Here is a 13,881-nt window from a genome sequence, read left to right on the forward strand (position 1 = left end):
TGATAAGGACCATTGTTCTTACCTCAATGATCTACAAACCATAGCCACAATTTCGTAACCGTACTCATGCATAGTATTAAAGTGGGACTACGTACTTGCATAGGGAAACATGGGTGTATAAAAAAGAGTATGATCAAAGGAATAACTTACCTTGATTCTGGTGATCAAACTCGAGAGCTTGGTAATACTCGGCTTCGCACTCAAGACAATCTATCGCAAACAATTATAACCACACATAAGTAATCACTCAAAGATCCGGAAGAAAAGGCTAAGAAAAGATTTAAACCTCCAAAAGGAACCAAATCAAATTAATTCTGCAAGATCAGATCCTAATTGGTGGAAATAGCGTGATTTATGGCTCTTGATGATAGCTTAAGTCTAGGGTTTCAATATGCAAGAAGAATCAACTAGATCTGCGGTTTAAAAGTTATGATTAAAAGAGGGTTTGAACAAGATTTGAATTTGAATAAATTTGACTTGCTCGAATTTCAAAAACTATTGTTTTATTGGGAAGATTGTCTCACGAGGAGTATTTTGCAAAAAAAATTCACTTGAATAGGGTTTACAAATAAAAGCTATAAGGTTTTGAAGATCAGGGACCAATCTTGAAGAGACTGTTTGTTGTACTTTAATTAATTACGTTTAGTTCACTACCATTTCAATGTATCTAGAGCAACAATCAAATATATTCAAGTGTTTAGCAACAATCGAAAGCGTATGTAAAGCTTTAAAAAATGAAATGTTCATATATGTAGATTGTAAGATGATTATATTTGGATATGAAAATTGCGACTTGCAAGAAACCAACTAACATGCCCTTTTTTCACACAAGTGATGATTTTTCATATTTTCACACTAAAATTCATTTGTGCATTGTACATCATAGAAATAGACCACGTGGGGGGGGGGGGGGTTGTAAAAAAAAGGAGCCCTTTTTTCCTTGCATGACTGCTTAGTGGGCTAGAGTGCTCCAGATACAATAGTTTGGGGTGTCACAGTTTAGTTTGGAGTACATTTAGTTTCTGGTGTCCAGTACGGGATTCATTGAATTGACAATGGCTTGCCTTGAGATAAGACTTCCTTTCATGTGCACAGTTCGAGCCCAGAGCTCACTAAAGTACAATCAAATCGAGTAAATGAGGAGTAAATTACACAGCAATCAGGCATATAACATACTCATGAGAAATGACTCATGGGCAGGTTTATGCTTTTGAAGTCCCTCCATGTTCCCTCTCAACATGCTCCACTAGTAACACCGGATCTTGAAATCCCTTGCTACATTTGGGGCAAGCATCGACCGTCACTTTACCACGGCTTGGTTGCGAGTTGTTCCCATGGGACTTCTCGGCGTGCTCGATTAGGGCCCCAACAGTGGAAAACCTTGCTGGACACTGAACACATTGCTCCACGAGGCCACTGCCACTGCCACTGCTGCTCGGGGTGACCCCATCCTTAGCCTTCTGGACGGCTTCGCTGGTGGCAATGCTCAATTTTTGCATTCCTGCTTCTGCCGATGATCTGAAACTTGATGCTGCATTCAAAAGGCTGGAGCTCCACCAGGAAGAACTACTGCTACTGCTGTTGGCGCGCGGCTCAACTTTCTGACTTCTCCTTAGCATGTTGGAAAAGGGGAAGGTAGGTTCCGGTTTTCTTGGGCCAGGACACTTGTGATCCGGACCAAATCTGTGCTTGAGGCAGTGCTCTTTGCTGCAATCTTTGCACATGATTGTGTTTGAAAATGTCAGTGCTTCTCTGCACCCAGGAACTGGGCATTTCTTTTTCTTTGTTGCTCTCTGGTAATTTGATGGATCGCAGTCGGTATTAACATGAGACTCCCAGGTGATGTTTGCATCTTCATTTGGATTGAGGCGAACTCCTTTAGCACATAATGGGCACACAACAACAGTGACATCCTTATTATTAGCCTTTGGACATTTATGTGATGTATAACTTCGGTGCTGAAGGCAAAAGACCTGAACAATCATACAATAGCCATATTAGCACAATGGCTGGCTGCACTTGGTGATGACAGAACTATTATAATTAAGGTGCCAGTGCATTTCAAAAGACAAAATAGTTTCAGAAGGTAAAATGGAATCAATTTCCATAAGAATAAAATACTACATATTCTGTGAAAAAAAAGTTGAATACAATTAACTCAGCAAAAAACCTCACTCTTCACTACCACAACAACAACAACAAAGCCTTTAGTCCCAAACAAGTTGGGGTAGGCTAGAGGTGAAACCCATAAGATCTCGCGACCAACTCATGGTTCTGGCACATGGATAGCAAGCTTCCACGCAGCCCAGTCCATGGCTAGTTCTTTGGTGATGCTCCAATCCTTTAGATCTCTCTTTACGGACTCTTCTCATGTCAAATTCGGTCTACCCTGGCCTCTCTTGACATTATCAACAATGCTTTAGCCGTCCGCTATGCACTGGGGCTTCTGGAGGCCTGCGCTGAATATGCGCAAACCATCTCAGACGATGTTGGACAAGCTTCTCTAATCGCGTGCAATCTTTACTAATCGCTATAAATAACTACCATCCTCAGTACAAATGTGCAATCTTATTTTCATATTAAGAAAGTCAGGAAGTCCAGAAGGATTGAATACATTTTGAGCGAAAAGAAAGGATTTTGCATCTCTTATATTTAGTCAGTATTCAAAATTCTGCCACACTTTATAGTTTTTAAACAGATACTTCAGGTAAGCATCGCCAGATTAATATATGTAGGGACTGCATGTTGGGATGAGAATCGAGGGGGGGGGGGGGGTTCAGGGGGTGAAACTGACACAATACTTGGGTTATGCTTTAGCCGTCCGCTATGCACTGGGGCTTCCGGAGGCCTGCGCTGAATATGCCCAAACCATCTCAGACGATGTTGGACAAGCTTCTATAGTCACGTGCAATCTTTACTAATCGCTATAAATAACTGCCATCCCCAGTACAAATGTGCAATCTTATTTTCATATTAAGAAAGTCAGGAAGTCCAGAAGGATTGAATACATTTTGAGCGAAAAGAAAAGGATTTTCCATCTCTTATATTTAGTCAGTATTCAAAATTCTGCCACATTTTATAGTTTTTAGACAGATACTTCAGCTAGGCATCGCCAGGTTAATATATGTAGGGACTGCATGTTGGGATGAGAATCAAGGGGGGGGGGGGGGGGGGTCAGGGGGTGAAACTGACACAATACTTGGGTGCTGCTGCGGTTATGAATACAGGTTCCTTCATCATTGTCAGCCATACTGAAAAGTGAAAACAGATACTCCTTGCCGATTAAGGCTTCTTTTCTGCATGTTGGGGATGAGAATCAAGGGGGGTTTCAGGGGGTGAAACTGACACAATACTTGGGTGCTGCTGCGGTTATGAATACAGGTTCTTTCATCATTGTCAGCCATACTGAAAAGTGAAAACGGGTACTCCTAGCCGATTAAGGCTTCCCCCCCCCCCCCCCCCCCCCCCGGTTTCTAGTTTGGTTAGAGTCCACCATTTCTTGGTACACCAGTAGTTGCTTCTTATTATGTAATGCATTAAGTAGTGTGCTTCAGGTCTCAGGACACTATTCAAAATCTAATATTTCCTTAATGTTAAAAAAGGCTAGCTCTCATGAAATACATATATTATACTTAAACCATGTACACATGTTTGCTTGTTGTTTCTTCAATAATAGGCTTTACAAAAGGTTGCTTCTACTTTGGTGTATGACAATGGCAGTTAGGAACTTAGGATCAAGTAGGTTTTACGTTCGAGTCTACAAACATGTGTCCATAAACTAATAATCTAGCACAACGGCCTTGAAATGAATGTTTCAATCAACCAAAGCATTTCTTTGGCATCCCCCAAAAGTTCATGCAGATCATGTCACTACTGACGAAATACTAAGCAGTGACACAATAACTCTACTTCAGCAACAAAGCCAGCAGAAGCACTGCTTCAAGATGGCAGGCGTTGATACTCTATTGCCCGGAATTGGAGAAAGAAAGGCTCTTCCCTGCTGCCCAGGCAACAACATGAATGGCCAAGGGGCATTGACCAGAATAATTCGGTTTCCCTTAGCCCCTTACCATCTCCTGAGGTGAGTTCTTACTTCTTAGTAGGCTGCCAGATCACAATAAGTAAAACCGCCCAAACTACCACTACCAGGATCTGTTTCAGGAAAGCGCGTGTGCAGAGAAGCAACGATTCTCGCGTTCCACAATCCACAGAGCAATACTCAGACCGGCCCAAGCTCTAAACGCAATTGATCCAACTTTCACGCTAATCAATAGTCAAATTCGGTCAACGAATCAGAGGGACAGGGGGGCGGAAACGTACGAAGTCGCATCGGTCGCAGGTGAAGGGGAGGAAATCGATCAGGTGGCAGTCGCCGACGCTGCAGTGCCGCCCCAGGTCAGGGAACTCCGGCGTGCCCATGGCCCGTCGGAACCGCGCGGCCTTCGGGAGATCCGAGCAAACTCGCCGACTCGCGCCCGTCCGCTCCGACGGCTGCCTCGGTCGCTGCCACCGGCAGGGAAGGGGGGGAGAAGGTCGCTCGCACGCACGCACGCGGAACGGCGGAAGGGGCACGAAATCGATTACAAAAACGTTTTGACGGTGTGTTTTCGGCCAGGCCCTCGGACTAGTCTGCAGTTTATGCCGGGTACTCGTATGACCGCGGGCCCGTATTAGTTGGTACGCGCTTTGTTTTGTGAGGGAAGGTGGAGTTTTTTTTTTATTGTTGTTGTTGTTGTTTGCAACGATGGGGAATGTGGAGTCGGTGGTGAGCCGGTAACGGGAAAAGTGTCAACGGTAGACAGTGGCGAAGCCAGGATTCGCCAAAGGCCCGGTCCATGCTTGCTACAGTGTTATTTACACTCCAGACTCCAGGTCAACTCCACCGCACGACTCCAAACACACGTCTGGTTTGATCAGATTTTGTTCGTTTTGAACGACAATGGGTTCGTTTATGTCTGCTTCTGTCCGTTGGGTTATACGTGCGCCCACCGCGCGGCCGCACCTCAAATCATGTCCGTGTTGAATGTGATTAAAAAAATAGAAAAACTTAACTAAAAAGTAAATAAACGCAGTTAAAAAAACTTAAAACATAACATTAACATAAAAAAGACCATTTTTTCACGACCACAAAACGGTCCAGTTTGACATAATTAACATTAAAAAAACGTCGATGTCGTGGCCGTCGCCGTCTTCACTGACCGTCGGTGTCGTCGTCATCGTCGTCGCTGACGAGGTCGACGTAGGCCAGCGGCGTCCAGAGGTGGGTCGGCGGTCCGTGGTGCGCGGGGGCGGGCTGGAAGCTGGCAGGAGCATGTAGCACCTCCTCCCGTGGCGAGGCGTCCCGCTCCGGTGACGGACGTCGCTCCACAGGACCGGCATCCTCGTCTCCCAGTAGCGCCGGCATACCTCAGCGTTGAGGTACTGCCGATCACGCTGACCGGCGGGCCTAGGGTCGATGGTGAAGGGAGCAGGCGCGGAGGCCCGCCGCGGTGACGATGCGGCCTCCTCCTTCACGGAGCCGCGACAACGTCCCGACGAGGAGCCAGCCTCGCGGTCGTGCTTCCCCTTGCGGTCGTGCTTCCACAGCCCCATGGCTGCGAGGTGGGCGGCCGACGAGTTCGAGGAGGCTAGGGTTTGGGTGTCGGGTTTCGAGGAGGCTGCGGGGTGGTGATGAGAAATGTGGACGACGACCGGTCCACGGCTTCCCCATTTAGGAAGGACCGTGACCGTTCCCTGAGCGGATGACAGGCGGGCCCGGGCGCTCATGCGCATTGATGTGGGTGGGTGGAAGATAGGTGGCCGCCTGCCACGCGGCCCCGACGCGGACGAGCGCGCGTCTGTTTGATGTCCCCCGCGACCCAAACCCCGCGCAAGTTTGCGCTCGAAATGGGTCGCCCCGGACACAAAACGGACAAGATGGGTCCAGACCGTCTCACGCTGGGGTGACCGGTTTGTCCCTTTTACCTTAAACGGACGGGGCCGGACAGGATGGGGTCGCGCAGTGGAGTTGGCCTAAGAGCATCTCTCTCAGATCCCTATAACTCACCAACGCGTAAAGTCATCGTTATTTAACGGTTTCGCGTTGAAAAGGTATTTCGAACAGACCCCAACTTCAACCTATAATTGTTTTAAGAGGCACGCTACATATCCTCATCAAACATGTGAATATAAGGATTTCAAAGCCAACACCAACTGTCATCGAAACCTTCATGACTTGCTCCTGGTCGTAGTCCCGTCCATCCTCGTTTGTCGTCCCGTCCGTCCTCGGTCGTTGCACGTCCGTCCCCGGTCATCGTCGCCGCCCCGCCCATCCTTGCGGCTAACCTGCCCCTCCTGGCCGGATTCGACAACGGGAGCTAGCTCCTAGATGGATTCAACGACCGGAGCTAGCCAGCTACGGCAACGGTTGTTTCGTGCGAACCGTCCTGGACGTCGGCGGCTCTCTATTTGGCCGCTTTGCGCGTTCTTCGTCGGTTTTTAGGAATGAATTTAGTTGACCATGAACACGAATGAGAGAAAAAGAAGACGAGGGAAAAATATAAGCAAATTTATAATTTAAGTTTAAGGGGTATGTTAGATCGCACCTTGAACCGACCGTTTAAATGTGTTTTATGCGAACTAAAAACCGTGTTTTCAGTTTTACATTTTACTAGCACAAATGCCCGTGCGTTGCAACGGGAGACATTGTTACATGTCTTATGACTACAACTATTTCCCTCCTTTCTCGTCTCAGTTTGTCACACGTACATGTGTTACAACTGAATAAAAAATCTTTAGACTCTTACGGTTTTTGTATATGCTCTTCGGAAAGGAAAAAAAGACCTGCTTAATTTATGAAGCACGTTAAATACCTCGATAGGTTATCAACACCTTTTATTATGCTCACCAGTGTTCCATATATTTTCATTTTAAGTACTCACTCTGTTTTAAAATTTGTACGCCATATATTTAAATTTGTGCGTGGAACAACAGCCCTTAAAAGCGCCCCCACAATTCTTTGTTTTATCAATATAAAAAATACATGCTCAATAGAAAAAATAACAAAATAAGCTTATGTGGGATTGAATCGAGGATTATGGGGTAAAAGGGTTGAGTTCTAGCCATTTGGGCTACTAATATGCTAAAACGGCCGGGGACACAAGTTTTTAAATGTGAATTTTGAAAATTACGTGACCAATTTTAAATGATTTTTAAAAAGTTTTTCTTAGGATTTTCAAAATATTTAAATGCAAACGTATTTATTTTGGATGGAAAAGCAGTGGGGATTGAAGTGAGATTGTATCTATATAGTTGTTGTTGTTAATATTCAAACGAAAAAACATGTTTTAACCATGCAGAAAGCTAACTATCAAACGAAAACATGTTTTACTTATGAAGAAAGCTAGCAAACAATTTTTGGCACTATTCAAAGTTAATCTGAAGACCGAACCACACACAGTTCCTCATCATCATAGAAAAACATACTTATCTAGTGCTCCCTCCGTTCCTAAATATAAGACCTTTTAGAGATTACACTATGAACTACATACGGATGTATATAGACATGTTTTAGAGTGTAGATTCATACATTTTGCTCCGTATATAGTCTACTAGTAAAATCTCTAAAAGGTCTTATATTTAGGAACGGAGGGAGTAAAATTTAGATGGAGGCCACGTACACCATCACATGTACACCTCGTCTAATCTAGTCAAATTCGTTGGCTGCTCCCCCTTCCAAGCCTATCCTCATCTCTCTTCCTCACCCATCCATCCACCGCCCCATCCGTTGTTGCCATTTTCCTCTGAACCCTCGAGCTCTCCGCTGCTTTGAGGTTCGCACAATGCCTCTGCCCTCACTTCTGCACATCTCCACCACATCTTCACCTTCACCTGCCATCTCAAGCTCGTCTTCCAGTCACCCCTTCCCACCCCTTCCCGTCCTGGAGCTCTCCTCTGTTGTCACCCGATCTGGTCGATCGCTTGGAGCTCTCCTCTCCCGTCGCCCGATCTGATCGGCGTCCTGAAGCTCTCCTCTGTCGTCGCCCGATCTGGTCATCCGCCCAGTCGTCGGCCCCGTTCTTCGATATCCGGCCAGCAGCCTCGCCTCCAACCCTGATTCAGATGCCCACAACCTCCGCCACCCGCACCATGTCCGAGAGGCCAGTTCACGGGTCGGCTTCGTCGCCAACAACCACCACAACAGGCTGTCGTCCCGCGGCGTCCCCCCGTTTTCCTCTCAACCTCGAGCTCCCATGCGTCTCTCTTCATTTTTTTCTCAACCTCGAGCTCCCGTGTGCCTCTCTCCTTTTTTGGCTTCTCATGCCGCCATGGCCATGCCTTGCCTCCTCTTTTGTCGCGCACCGCTCGCCCATGGCGCCGTTGCCGCTGCTCTGCTGCTGATCCTCAACGGGTGAGCGCCGCCTGCAGCTCATGCTCTGCTGCAGGACCACTTAAATCTGGACCGCAGGATGATTTAACAAAAGTGCGGGGACTTTTATGCAAAATACACGACGACGGACGGCAGAAGCGCTGCGTGCTTCATTATTAGGGGAGAAGGGGTATACTAGAGATGCTTAAAACAGTGTTCTAGATGCTACAGTCAATAAAGGATTTCTGTGACACGCCCCGGGCTCAGACCCTCCATGCCTAGGTCTTGTCTTCGCCACTGACGATAGTCAATCTCGCCAACCGACTGATCATGTGCTTGCATCAGTCGTCCAGCCAGCCGTTGGATCACGCACAATCGAACGCGTGACGTGAAGACAAGAGAGGCAGGTCACACGAAACTTCTCGAAAGCGTATCGTCTCATTCGTTTCTATTCAATCATGTGATGTGGTCTCCTTCGGTCCTTCCTCACTCTCTCTTGTAACCATTGATGTACTATGACTATAAGCTAAATAAGTTGGCACCCGTTAGTGCCTTGCTTTGTTAAAAAAAGAGTGAATTCCACTTTTTACTCCATAGTTGCATTTGTGACACCTATTACCTCATTTAGTGAAGTAAAATCAGAAATACACTATACATTAAATTTTAAACAAGGTTTTACCAATTTTTGGCATTTTACATGTTTCGTTAGAACAGCCCGGTGTGTTAGGTCTATGTGATGCGTCAAAATATGCAAATACTAGAGGGCGTCATCCATGATAGTGCCCAACCTTTTCTTCACCATCTGATCCATTCCTAGTCATTGTCTTGATATTTTTGAGTGTGAATCATCACCTCACACATTTCCAAACGACATGCATAAGAAAATCATGGTCTAGGCTTTTTAAAATGGGCAATATAGAATTTTTTTCATTATATGGGGTAATTAGTGTCAAAAATGCATAACTAGAGGGTTTAAAGTGGAATTCACTCTTTAAAAAACATATTGCCACAAGCTTCTGCAACACCGCGTGCTACGCGTGCCTCGTCGGATCACAAGACGACATTGTGTGCGAGAACGACTGCCGTTGCTACTAGCGTGATCCCGATGTTGACCAGTGTCGCTGATGTGAGGCGGCACCCTACCCGCTACAGGCTAAAGAGGGATATTGTTGCAAGGTGGGTCACTAGCGTGTGTATGTGTGTGTGTGTGTGTGTGTGTGTGTGTGTGTGTAGGGGGGCTACAAGTCGGTGCATGAAACGTTCTACGGCGACGGGTGATGTTTGTTGCATGGGTTGCAAAATGCTACAAGGCAGGGGGTCGTCGCTTGCCATGGTGTTGTGAGGGCTCTCTTGGTTGCAATGTGGGGGAGGACGTTGTGTCTATAAAGTAGAGGTGTTGTGATGGTTGGAACCTTGGCTATGATAGGGGCGTGGGAGATGTTGCGACTACCGAATATGGGATATTGCAATGGATGGAACCTTGGCAAACCAGCTTGCAATATGGTTCATCTTACAAGCTCTCGAGCACAACAAGGCTCATGTTGCACAACACTCGAGAGAAATACTAGGTGGGGTATTACGGTGTCGTTGGAATCCAAGGACCAATGATGCTTTGACAAATGATCCACGAGGCGACAAAACTTTTCTTGTTTTTAGTCGTCTGACGCCCAGTGTGGTCCCCTTTTTTTGAGGAACGGTTAGTCATTGACATGTTTCTATGCAATGTTTTAAGGAAAAGTATTCAATTCCACCTGTTGATTTTGTGCAATAAATAGATCGCCCATAACGCCTTGCACGTGCCCTTTGTGGATCCATCCACCTCTTCCCCTTTCTAAACGAGTGTAACCATATGTACCTCGCAACACAATGCTTGTCTGCTTCGATTCATCTACTTCCTTCTGCGACCGCTCGATCTCGATAGTGAGAACGTCAACCTCCCCGTGCAACAGTTTCCACCCACACGCTTCCTCCCAAAACATTGTTGCTCCACACAAGTGGTCTGCACCACTTCAAAGAAACACGAGAAAAAGAAGGTGCCCCTTCTCCGGTGTCGTAGGTGTTGCGGTAGTCGGACGCTGAGACAGAGGCCGTCGGGCGCCACGAGGTCGGACGTGAGTGTCTTTGTTGCAAACGGCAACAATGTGGCCATGACATGCTTCTATAGTGGCAGTTGTGCTTTCGCAAAATCAGCGATGCTGCAAAGACGACAACGATGTTGCGCCAGGATGCATCTGCTACGGTGATCCCGCTGCTGCTTCTACAACGGTGATTGTACTACAATCATGTCGTGTTGTAATTGGGCACAATGTACGTGTTACTACACTCATGTTGTGATCTTTCCCTCGCCACCACATGCACCATGTTGCAAAGGAGTTTCGCTATGGTTGGCCGCTTCCTGCCCCTTGAGATAGCCGATGAAAAGTTATTGTGGCCTCTCATGGCCCGAGCAAATACGCAACTTTGTCAGGTCTCAGTATCGCGTCACGACGGCAAGTTGAGTTAAGCGGAGTCAATTTGTTGCATTCTATTGTTTTTATAATAGTACATAGCAGACACTCTTACATATGCACATACACTCATCCAGATATATGCATGCACGCACACCCCTATGAGCACATCCGAAAGATTTAGCCGACACATCATCTTGAGATTGAGGAATTCATCCCAAACACCTTCATAGTAAACTAGATGTCTCCTGTCACTGAACCCACGCCAGAGAAATGCTTCAAATAAATTCAAAAAACACGACCATCAATGCCAAGTCTAAAATTTAAACCCCGTGGGTTGGTTCCACCATAAAAATACATAACCATAAGTTACGCGGAGTTTGTTATTGCTTTAGGTCTCATTTGGTTCATAGGATGGGAATACCATATGGATAGGGAATCATAGAAATTGAGATAACATGCATCTCAATTTCCGTAGAGAAAGAAATGACATTTGATGCATAGGATAAAAAAAATTCCATACAAGATTCCTACAAACCAAAGGGCTCCATAGGATTTTTTTTTCCTTTGAAAATCCTATCCTACGAAATTCCTACAAGATTCCTGCAAACAAAAGGAGGCCTTAGTTTTAATTTGCCTATCAATAAGCGTGAAGTGCAGCCAAGATTGGCTTGGTGATGATCTTCTTTCTTTCCTTTTTTAGATGATCTTCTTTCTTTAATTTTGCAGGAGATGGTGATGCTTTTGTTTCTTAAGCTTGCTCATACCAGGTGATTTTTGGATCCTATCAACAATGACGACATTGCTTGGAAACTCGCTGAGAAATGGGAGGAAGTTTTCTTTTTCTTTTTTTGCGGGGAGGGGGAGATGAAGTTTTCTTTTTCTTTTTTTGCGGGGAGGGGGAAAGTTGATGCCACCCTCAAAATTTTGTTATCTTCTCCTAGATAAATTATGCATTTCTCAAATATTATTGGAGGTAAGGATTCAAGACTATCACCTGAAATTATTAATGGTTAGGTGCAAGTAAAGACGCAAAATATTTCATCCAAACATCTTTACATTACAGAAATATGTTGCCAAATCTGTAGCAATGTTGTTGTTTTGAATGAAATATCTTAGGGGGTTGTTTGTACTTTAAAATGCCATAAGAGGGAACGAAGTAGTGTATTGTTGTAAGAAACGTGTTGCCAAAATCAATAATAATCTGGTACTAGTATTGAATGGAGTGACGCAGGGGCACTTTTGTACTTTAGAAAATCCCATAATAGATAAATAAACAGTCTGGCTGTAAAACAGAGTCAGGTGTAATCCAGGGACTGTCGCGTCAAAGAAGAATATCTTGCTGGGCGAAAAGGAAAAAGGAAAGAACCTTAAAAAAATTTGGACCATTTCTCGATTTGTGCGTGTCATCCTTGCGCAGGGGCCATGCTAATCTTCTCTGTATCGTTCCAATTTTATCGGATGTCCCCGAAGGGACAGTGCTGTCGTGTGAGCGCTCCTTATAAGCCGGTCGTTTGTGTCCTGGCGGGGCGAGGTGGTACTAAAGTTTTTGTGTCTGCTCCCCTCAGCGCTGAGAAGCCAACCTCAGTCCTCCAGCGCGCCAACAAAAAGAGCCCAGTTGGGCTTCTTTCTTTTGACTCGGCCCAAAGTGAGCAGAGAGCCTCCTGGGCTTCTATCGTTCCTCCCATTCTTCTGCAAGTCCGTGACACATACGCGCATAATCCTGAGACCCTCAAGAAAAAACAAACTCGCATAATCCTCATCATCAAAAAGGAAAAAATAAAGATACTCGCATGCACAGTTATACGTACTGTATTTGCTAGCCTTTCTAAAAAGGCTACACTTACTAACGCCTCGTGGAAATGCCTGGTTAGATCTCTCATCTCCTGGTCCCTGGTAGTGGTAACGTGTACATACTCAAATGGCGATCGTTGTGTGACGTACGGCACGATAAGGTTTCTATGTAGCACGTTTTTTATAGGTACTTGATATATATGCATGCGTTGTAAGGAAGAAAAATAATCAAATATATGCGCGCGATGTACTACATAAAATCGTAAAATGACCTCTACAAATCCCCTAAAAAATCTCTATGTAAGCGACTGTTTGTTTTGTTCGCTATTGATCTGTTTGAACATTTTCTAAAATTTCATGGATATTTTTTTCAAATTCCTGAATATGTTTTGAATATCCGATCATTTAAAAAAATATCACGAACATTTTTTTCAAAACATGATTTTTTTTATAATGTGCAAACAGTTTTTAAATCATGAACATTTTATGATTTCCCAACTTTTTTGAATTCATAACATTTTATGATTTGTCCATTTTTTGTCATTAATCATATTTTTTGGGAATTTGGAATTTTTGGAAATGGAAATTAATTCCAAAAAGAAAACTAAATGAAAAATAGGACACCATGCTGCGCACATGGGCCGGCCCATAAGCATGTGGTGAGGAGGAACCATCCTTTGCATAAGAGAGAAAATTGGTACACCCTAGGAATCAAACCGGGTCTCGAATGTAGAAGATTGAGGGCTTAGCCATTACGATGATGATTGCATACATGACGGTATCGTTATATAAGAATCAAAGGCGATGATGATGTTTTCTTTAAAAGCTGAATCATTTTCATTACTTATAGGTGGCATAGTGAGTAATTTATAGCAACTTGGGAGATCAACAAAAGCACTTATGATTTTATTATTATTAGGTATAGATATGTAAACATATTTGATTAGTTCATGTGTTTTGACTGTGAGCGTGACTCTCATGACAAGTAAACGTATTTGGTTAATTCATGTACTTAACACAAATTATTTTGAGGTGCAAAAATAATATTTCATAAATACAACTTTTGTAGTGTTTTCATAGAAACGTCTACTATAATTAAATGACGTAACACGAACAAAGAATACAAGACGTTGTCCTCACTTTATGAAAAGACCCTAAGAAAACTTAGAAGTAAATCTAAGCCCACAAGAAAATCCTTATAAATTGAATCCGCCACCACTCTTGGTCGTCTCACATCTTCCAAAGAGAGAACGAGGACAAGAACAACAACAAATTTGTCGCCCACATAGACCT

The 13,881-nt window shown here is 44.6% G+C and overlaps 1 protein-coding gene and 1 non-coding gene across 2 annotated transcripts; both read right to left on the reverse strand.

Annotated features, from left to right (window-relative positions):
- Positions 1 to 1,040: 1,040 nt before the first annotated feature.
- Positions 1,041 to 4,616, reverse strand: LOC123425638 (zinc finger AN1 and C2H2 domain-containing stress-associated protein 16-like). The gene is made up of 2 exons (XM_045109335.1): positions 4,321 to 4,616; positions 1,041 to 1,973 (listed from the first exon to the last, which is right to left on the reverse strand). The coding sequence occupies exons 1-2, from the start codon at positions 4,417 to 4,419 to the stop codon at positions 1,203 to 1,205; spliced, it is 870 nt and encodes a 289-aa protein (XP_044965270.1). The 5' UTR covers positions 4,420 to 4,616; the 3' UTR covers positions 1,041 to 1,202.
- Positions 4,617 to 12,168: 7,552 nt separating this feature from the next.
- On the reverse strand, positions 12,169 to 12,271 carry LOC123433657. The gene has a single exon (XR_006624995.1). It is a non-coding gene; the product is annotated as a U6 spliceosomal RNA (small nuclear RNA).
- Between the last annotated feature and the right edge of the window lie 1,610 nt (positions 12,272 to 13,881).

The sequence above is a fragment of the Hordeum vulgare genome, chromosome 2H, assembly GCF_904849725.1.
Source record: "Hordeum vulgare subsp. vulgare chromosome 2H, MorexV3_pseudomolecules_assembly, whole genome shotgun sequence".
Taxonomy (NCBI): domain Eukaryota; kingdom Viridiplantae; phylum Streptophyta; class Magnoliopsida; order Poales; family Poaceae; genus Hordeum; species Hordeum vulgare.

Coding starts and splice junctions, on each gene's coding strand:
- LOC123425638 (XM_045109335.1), bottom strand. CDS start 4,419: ATGGGCACGCCGGAGTTCCCTGACCTGGGGCGGCACTGCAGCGTCGGC. Junction 1,974..4,320: donor CCTGCGACCGATGCGACTTC/GTACGTTTCCGC, acceptor ATGATTGTTCAG/GTCTTTTGCCTTCAGCACCG.